The sequence below is a fragment of the Hyperoodon ampullatus genome, assembly GCF_949752795.1.
Source record: "Hyperoodon ampullatus genome assembly, chromosome: 20".
Lineage (NCBI taxonomy): Eukaryota > Metazoa > Chordata > Mammalia > Artiodactyla > Ziphiidae > Hyperoodon > Hyperoodon ampullatus.
Window position 1 is genome coordinate 30,650,178 of NC_136933.1, and position 8,594 is coordinate 30,658,771.

At 43.0% G+C, this 8,594-nt stretch overlaps 1 protein-coding gene across 1 annotated transcript; it reads left to right on the plus strand.

Moving 5' to 3' along the window:
- Nucleotides 1–2,318: 2,318 nt before the first annotated feature.
- LOC307068601 (beta-defensin 130A-like) lies at nt 2,319–8,160 on the plus strand (the record flags this gene model as incomplete). The annotated part of the gene is made up of 2 exons (XM_079726552.1): nt 2,319–2,404; nt 7,983–8,160. The coding sequence occupies 2 exons, from the start codon at nt 2,319–2,321 to the stop codon at nt 8,158–8,160; spliced, it is 264 nt and encodes an 87-aa protein (XP_079582678.1).
- Between the last annotated feature and the right edge of the window lie 434 nt (nt 8,161–8,594).

Sequence of the window (8,594 nt, forward strand, 5' to 3'; positions counted from 1 at the left end):
ATATTTATAAATATATAAAGAACTCATATAACTCAATAACAAAAACCAAATAACCCAATTAAAAAAAAATGAACGGAGGAACTAAACAGAGATTTTTCCAAACATACAAATGACCAACAGGTACATGAAAAGAGTCTCAACATCACTAATCATCAGGAAATGCAGATCAAAACCACAGTGAAAGATTACTTCACACCTATTACAATGGCTGTCATCAAGAAGACAAGAGGGGCTTCCCTGGTGGCGCAGTGGTTGAGGGTCTGCCTGCCGATGCAGGGGACACGGGTTCGTGCCCCGGTCCGGGAAGATCCCACATGCCGCGGAGCGGCTGCGCCCGTGAGCCATGGCCGCTGGGCCTGCGCGTCTGGAGCCTGTGCTCTGCAACGGGAGAGGCCACAACAGTGAGAGCCCCGCGTACCGCAAAAAAAAAAAGAAGACAAGAAATAACAAGGGTTGGCGAGGATGTGGAGAAAAGAGAACCTTTGTGCACTGTTGGTGGGATGTAAAATGGTTCAGCCACTATGGAAAAGCATGGAGGTTCCTCAAAAAAGTAAAAATAGAGTTACCCTATGATCCATCAATGCCACTTTGGGGCATATATACAAAGGAAATGAAATCAGGATCTTGAAGAATTATCTGCATTCCCGTGATCATTCCAACATTATTCACAATAGCCAAGATATGACAACAATCCAAGTGTCCATCAGCAGATGAATGGATAAAGAAGATATCGTGTGTGTGTGTGTGTGTGTGTGTGTGTGTGGAAGTACCTGGAGGGCATTATGCTAAGTGAGATGAGTCTGACAGAGAAAGACAAATAGTGTGTGATCTCACTTTGATGTGGAATCTACAAAGCCAAACTCATCAAAACAGAGGGTAGAATGGTGGCTACCAGGGGCTGGGAGTGAGGGTATTGGGGAGATGCTGTTTCAGAGTACAAACTTACAACCAGTAGATAAGTAAGTTCTGGAGATGTACTGGGCAACATAGTGATTACAGTCAACAACACTGTACGATAAACCTCAAAGTCATAGGAAACTACATCTTAATTGTTCTCGCTACACAGAAGAAATGATAACTATGTGACCTAATAGAGGTGTCAGCTAACACTGTGGTGGCAATCACACCGCAATACATAAATGTATCACATCAACATGTCATACACCTTAAAGTTACACAATATTATATGTCAACTGTATCTCAATTTTTCAAAATAGATAAGATAAACTCATTAGTTAATAAACATGTAAATGATCAAAAGTAGTCATAATAGAAGACATAAAAGTATATAAATTTTTTCCCTAAAAAGCTGATATCACATATAAAAGTTTATAAATGAAAAATAAGTAAATTTAGATAAATGTGTCATTAAGCCATTGATCATAGGTCAATTAACTTTAGATAAACTGGTTTTAAGTCAATTGGTTATTGGCCAAAGGCATATACTTAGGCTTTCTATACTTTGTTTCTATATGGTAGGGTAGGGAGAAAGGTTAGGGATCTCTTTAAGCTTTTGTTTTTTTCCCCCAAAATTTATTCTCTTATTTATTTTTTTTTAAATTTTTTTGGTCATGCCATGCACGTGGGATCTTAGTTTCCTGACCAAGGATTGAACCTGCACCCTCTGCATTGGAAGCACAGAGTCTTAACCACTGGACCACCAGGGAAGTCCCTCTTTAAGCTTTTGGCATATAGTGTGTAGACAATACATGGCTATTGAGGAAATACTGTGCTCTTTATTTGACTCTCCTGATCTCATCAATCTTGTCATATGGGACAGTTATACAAAGGATTAATAACAGGTGAGAAAATTTTAGTTTTCAATGTGGACTAAGTGTATTTACCTTTCAGATGCTACTAAGAACATAGTACATATGTGATACCGGCCTCTCTTTTAAAGGAATACCTTAAAAATACAGCTTCTTTTTTTTCCAGAAATGGTCCATAGGCAATTATTTTCTCCCTCTTGTGGAAAACAGTTTGCTGTGGAAGAGCTCCCTTGCAATTCAGAGGACTTTGGTAAAAAGGACTATTACACTCAGTGACCCTTTAAAAGATGACTGGCCAAAGATACTGACCTCTGAGAAATTTGAGATCCCATAGAAAAAGTAAAGGATTAGCCATCTGGTCTCCAGTAGTTAGGTTAATTTGTCACCAAATTAGGGAGTTCAAGGCTTGGAAATATTCCAGCGGAAGCTGTTTTATTTTCTTACTTGTTAAGCTTCACTGACTAAAAGGAACCTCAGTCTCCAGAAGGAAATAAAAGGCCCCGAATCCCACTATTCCTGATTACTCACTTCTCTACCGGGCATTCAACCATGAGACTCCATTTACTGCTTTCTGTTCTCCTCCTCTCTTTGACTATAATACCAAAAGGTAAGATGGTGAATAACTGTAGAGATAGGTTTCTTAGGAGAGCTACTCGGATGCATAATTATACTGTGGCCATCTTAACTCAGACCCTTATGCACAGTCTTAGGGATGCAGAAGTCCAACATGATCATCTTCCTTAGAACTGATGAGGCCAAAATTGTGAAGTGGGACAAGGATTTCCATCAACAGAAAATGAGTTCCAAAAGCTCCATGATTACAAAAGGGGGCTCAAACCGATGTGGAAGTGGAGAAGCTTTGACATGTGACATCAGGCTCCGCATACAAATCGAGCAGCTTTTACAAGGGCCCCCACCTCCAAAAAGGAGAGTGGATATGGCGGCTACTGGGTCAGACTTGGTTAGTGAATGGAAGTGACGCAGTCTGTTGGTGAGGGGATATTTGTGAATGGTAGAAATTAGGCGCATAATACAGAGCTCAACAAAAAAGAATTATATCAAGTTATTAATAGGGAGCAGAGGTATTTGGGAAAAGCATGGATTTGGGACGGCGCGTCAATGGCAAAATTTTAAGCATGATGCAAAATAGGAAGGGAGCATTTTTTTTTTTTTTTGCGGTACGTGTACCTCTCACTGTTGTGGTCTCTCCTGTTGTGGAGCACAGGCTTCGGACGCGCAGCCCCAGCGGCCATGGCTCACGGGCCCAGCCGCTCCGCGGCATGTGGGATCTTCCTGGACCAGGGCACGAACCTGTGTCCCCTGCATTGGCAGGCGGACTCTCAACCACTGCGCCACCAGGGAAACCCGGAAGTGAGCATTTTAACAACCTGAGTTACACCCTTGGTGCTCATGATGGAGAAGTTGGAATATTAAAGTGTAGACTTACAGGGAAAAGGGAACATGGCCATTTTCAGGCTGATTCATTCAGATCCTTGTAAAAACTAAGACTGTTCTCTCCACTGTTGACGTCAGGATGTTCACATCCCTCCAAATAACATGTGTTCATTGATCATAGATTAAGTCCGGGTAACTCTCCCTCTTCCTTGATTCTTCTATAAGATTCTTTCAAACACAATCCAGGATATTTATGTATGTTGAAATGTTTGATCTTTGCCTAATCCATGAATATCTTGGGATCGATCTGATGTACAGCTGCCCCCTCTTGAAGGAGGTCACATACTTCTCACCTGGCCCTCAATTCTGTCACAAGAAGACACACTTGTAGCGACAGCTAATGTAAAATTATAGGATGTTAATGACTTAAAATTAGAAGGCAATTTAATGGTTAATTCTTTAATTTTAAAGATAAGAGAATCCATGTCCACATAAAGAATATGATTTCACTAAGGTCACATAGGTAGTGGCAACACGGCAGCTGGAACCAAGTATTTTTAATCTGGGTCAGCATTGCTTCCATCCATCTACGGGTGTAAGTATGCCCATAAAGTGGTAACCCTAATTTCTGTCAGGCTGTTTACCTCAAAGTCCCCTAATTAGACACTGAAGAACCTAAGGAGATTTTCAAGTTTCCTCTTTGGGAAGCTACAATGTCTTTGAAACATGTTACTTCACTTACCTCTAAATTCTTTTTCTTCAGTGTTTGTGGTTGGCATGTTGAATCGGCTTAACATTCTGGCATTATTATTGGGATGACTTACACTAGTCTTTAGATTTTCCTGATCTTTGTTCTTAAAATCATATAATGGTGATAATCAGACTGCTGAAAGCACTTGGTTCAAGATAATTATGTGTGCATGGTTGATGAGTGAATTTTTTTTTTTTTTTGCTCATGCTTGCTTTCCACCACCTAAGCTAAATTCAACTCAACATAAATGACTGTCTCCATCCAGAGTCATACACCATGTTATGGGCCTTTTTTTTCAAGGTTAAGGAGGGATACTTCTGGAAGTAAAGATCGAGCCAAAAGTCACCATTATAGTGGGAAAGTGATATGGCAGTGGTTCATTCTCAGAGTGGAAAACAATTCAAGAAAAAGGTTGTCCTAGAGCAAAGGCCAGAAATAACTGACAGGAAAACAGGACTCCAAGAAATCTAGGCCTAAGGTTTAGAGAAGTTCCTATGGTAATAACAAGACTGGACACCCATAAATATAATTGTACATCCAAGAGTGGGGGCCAAATAGTTAAAAATAGGCTGGAGCCAAGAAGTTTTAGAAGGAATAAGAGATAGAAAATGTGCGTGCAGTCAAAGAATACTTAACTGCATTCAATGGTAAGAAATGTGTACTGGGCATCTGCTACTTTCCATGGGCTGCATGAGATACCCAAGATAGAATGGGAAATGAAAGGAAGACTGTCTTCCCTCAGTAGAGAAGACAAACATTAGGCAAATGATTACAAATGCATCTATAAGTTATACATTTTAATAAGTACAATGAAAAGGAACAAAGTATTCTGAGTGCCTGAAACATGCGGTCATTGTCAATCTGCAACATCCGAGAACAGTTCACTGAGGCGTGCCTTTTGAGCTGAAAACGGGAAGATAAGTGTTCATTGATGAACCCCTTGCAGGGAGACCTCAACACTCCTGGCAGAGGAAGAAGCCAGTGCAATGCCCCTGATGCAGAAGAACCCACAGTGTGTTTTTTAAGGAACTGCAAGAAGGCCACGGCAGGAGAGCACTAGCTTATACCAGAAAATGTGCCAAGCATCTCATGGAATTAGGCCACAGTAAAAGCTGCATGGCACCAAGGCTCAACCTGCAGGGACACTTCAAGAACAGGGAGGGCAAGGCTACTAGACTTTGTGCTGGGGGTGGTGATCACGAGTATCCCCGTCACCAGGGGTGGGTCTCGGTTTATGCTCAAAGTGGGAACATCTACGGGTTCTAGGCGGCCTACGAGCCTGACAGGTCTTTCCTTTTGTTTCACTACCTCCACTATTCTTTCTTCAGAGTTTCTCTTCCTGGTTCTGCCATAGCAGGAGTTTCAAGTTTAGAGTAGCTTCCTTCTTTTCTAATCTTGAGATAATCACTCGTTGAGGTACACACATAGAATGAAGCCTGAGAAACCACCAGCAACTGTGTGGAAATAGATAAACGGTATCAATAACAATCATGAGAAATTAGGAAATCAAAATTCCTAACCTTTCAATCTGATAATTTCTGTGGTCCACAGGTAAATAAGTCTGATCTATCTGGGTGGATTCTCTAAGTCGTAATCATGTTTAGACTTGAAAGTATGCACTGTCCGAAATCTCCGTCGTCCTTTGGATGAGGCCCCTTCTCCAGTGTTCCAAAGGAAGTTCCCACCCTCTAGGCACCATGATTCATACTCCATTAAAGTAGGATACCAAAGTATAAGACAAAACCAGCAAAGGTGGTGAGGAAAGTGCATCACTGATGGTATGAAGGACTCACAATTCACAGGCAAAAACAGCCAGGGTCCAGGATGATAGATGTGGGACTGGTAGACAAGGATGCACAACAAACTCTACTTCAAGACTAATCTGGAAGGTGAATCTGGAGGACATGATGCTAAGTGAAATAAGCCAGTCCAAGAAGATAAAGACTGTATGATTGCCCTTACCTGAGGCATCTAAAAATAGTCAAACTCATAGAAACCTGGAGCAGAATAGCAGTTTCCAGGGGCTGGGGGAAGGGAGAAATAGGGATTGTTGCCTGATGGACTTAAAGTTTCACTTCTACAAGATGAAGGAATTCTCGAGATCTGCTGGGCAGACTTGTGCCTCTGGATAATGGTACCACGTTGTGTACTTAGAAATGTCAGAGTGGAGATCTCATGTTTAGTGTTCTTACCACAGTTAAAAAAAAAAAAAAAGAAAAGAAAGAAAAAGTGAAGAGCAGGAGGTTACTGGGGTTGGTAACAGCGTTGGGCTCCCCAGGAATCTGACAAGAACCCTTTGGAGGCGTCATGCCGACCCCTTCCTCCGGATCAGTCCTCCTTGGTTTTTCCCAAATCAGTTTTGCCAAGAGGATGGATTAAACAAAGATCCTATAATCTTGCACAGGAGGGAAAAACTCTCAATGGCCAGGTGTTTTCGGAAGAGAATATATTGCAGCCACACGGAAAGGCCATGATACCTTACTTTGGCATGTGGAGACGCACCGCCTCTACGTTCACACCCAGATGCGTCCTGGAAACATACTCTGCCGCTCACTATGCCTTGCCCGATATTAAAACCCCTTGAGTTTAGCTTCGTTAGAAAACCTGAAAGTCTCACCAAATGTTACACTAAGTGCGTGGATGAGGTTATCGGGGGAGAGACCGGCAGCCGGTAAGAGGACTGCTGCACTGCTGGGTATGGAGCCTGCACTCTGTGTAGACAGGCATGGGGTAGGGTCACCCTCGGCCCTGTCCCCGAGAGCGGCGGGACCCTCGGCGCGCTCCCTGAGAGACAGACGCGCCAGCCTCCAGAACCGGCAGGGTAGAGGTTGCACCACAGGATGCTAACCACCTCCTCCTCATGCCATTCTCTTGCCACACGAGGCCCCGAGCCCACGGATGGCTAGCCTGAGAGTCAGATCCTCCAGCAGGTGGAGAACACAGACTCGCACAGGTTCTGAAAATTCAGTTACAAGAAACTGCGCTGGTGTACCTGGCTGTGGATATTTCTCTATGGGACGGTGAGATAACAATGAGGGCCTGGTTTAAATACCGCCCCCCCCAAACAAAGATTCAGAGCCCCAAAGCGCTCAAACTCTCAGTTAAGCGGTAGAAGTTAGGGACCAAAGAAGCCAGCCAGTCAGGGTTAGTACATTACTGGACAGCAAAGACAAAATGGGACACAGGTGAGTTAACAGGACGGTTCAGGATCCAGCTTATCCTTATTGCTGGCCGCGAACAGAAGTGTCCTGTTACGTAACAGCCACCATGACCCACGGGGAAAAGGACCCTGGGCTGCGCTGGAAACGCTAGAGGAGGGATGCTGGGGTGCAAGGGAACGGTGCTGAAGCACACCTCAATTACGTGCTTTTCAGCAGCCCGATGAATCGGGAAAACATATGGGTGTGTTTAAGGAAAAGCACCTTTCAGCTCTGAGAGAAATTCTCTCCATGTGTCTGCATATACCGGGCACTGAAGAACACAGAAAATCCGGTTCCTGCACAGTCCTGAAATGGGGGAATTAGGTAAGGTGAAATCTGAAGGACGGCTAGACTTTCCACAAGAGGAGATGAAATGAGGACAGGTGCCACACGATAAGGATGCTGTAAATGTGGATGCGGAGGTTAGCACGGGCCAGGGGGTGGAGGGGGGATACTTCCGCTGAAGTCGTCTGTCTCAGTGCAGGTGTTACCGGCATTTGGGGCAGGACAACTCACTAGGTGGGAAATCTGCCAACCCTGAGCCTTACCCACCAACGCCAAGGACATGTCCCCAGTCATGGTGACAAGAAAGCACCCCACACGGTTCAACACGTACTGCCCTTGATAAGGACGACTCTCTAAAAGCTTCTAGAAACCAGACTGCCCTCTCTAAGATGTGTATAGTCCCACACTCTTAGCACCTCTCCTCCAAAAAGCCACTTCTTTTGCCTGAGGGATTTTTTCATACAGGTAATATCATTTATTCCATCTCAAAGCCATTCTTCTCTGAATTTATTGCTTTATGTACATTACCAATAATTTGATGGTGAATTAATGAGGTTGTTAAATCTCTTTCTGTGCAGCAAGTACTGGCCTTATTCCAGGACGAAAACAATGTATTCTTCTGCAAGGGGTGTGCAAAGATGGAGGATGCACCAGCACGGATGATACCATTGGTGTATGTAATGATGAAAAAAAATGTTGTAGAAAGTGGTGGGTACTTTTTCCCTATCCAACGCCAGTTCCCAAATCAAAATCTCTTTGATGACAGCAAACTGTAAGCCCTTCGAACTCTAGAACACATGGATGAACTTCACAGACTCCTGTTTGACTCAGAACTCCAGAACCCAAGGATAAATTATACAGACTCCTCTTAAACTTGCTTTTCTCTCTTGACTGGAAATAAATGTCCTAATTCTACACGTACTCACCTCTGGGGAACTTCTTCTTGATGCACATGCAAACCTCTTAAGAACTACAAGACTAAACTAAATAACAGAGGCACCTCACACCCTAAAGATGTTTAAACAGAATACGACTTTCTTAAAAAAGAAAAAGATAAAATTTTAAAATGTGAAAAAAAAATCATAAGGGTATGAAATAGCAGTAGGTAGTGTTTGATTATCTAAAGGGGGATATCAATCCTTTTCCTCATCTGACTCTGACCAAAAATTATTTTTGTTATTAAGAGAGACCTAC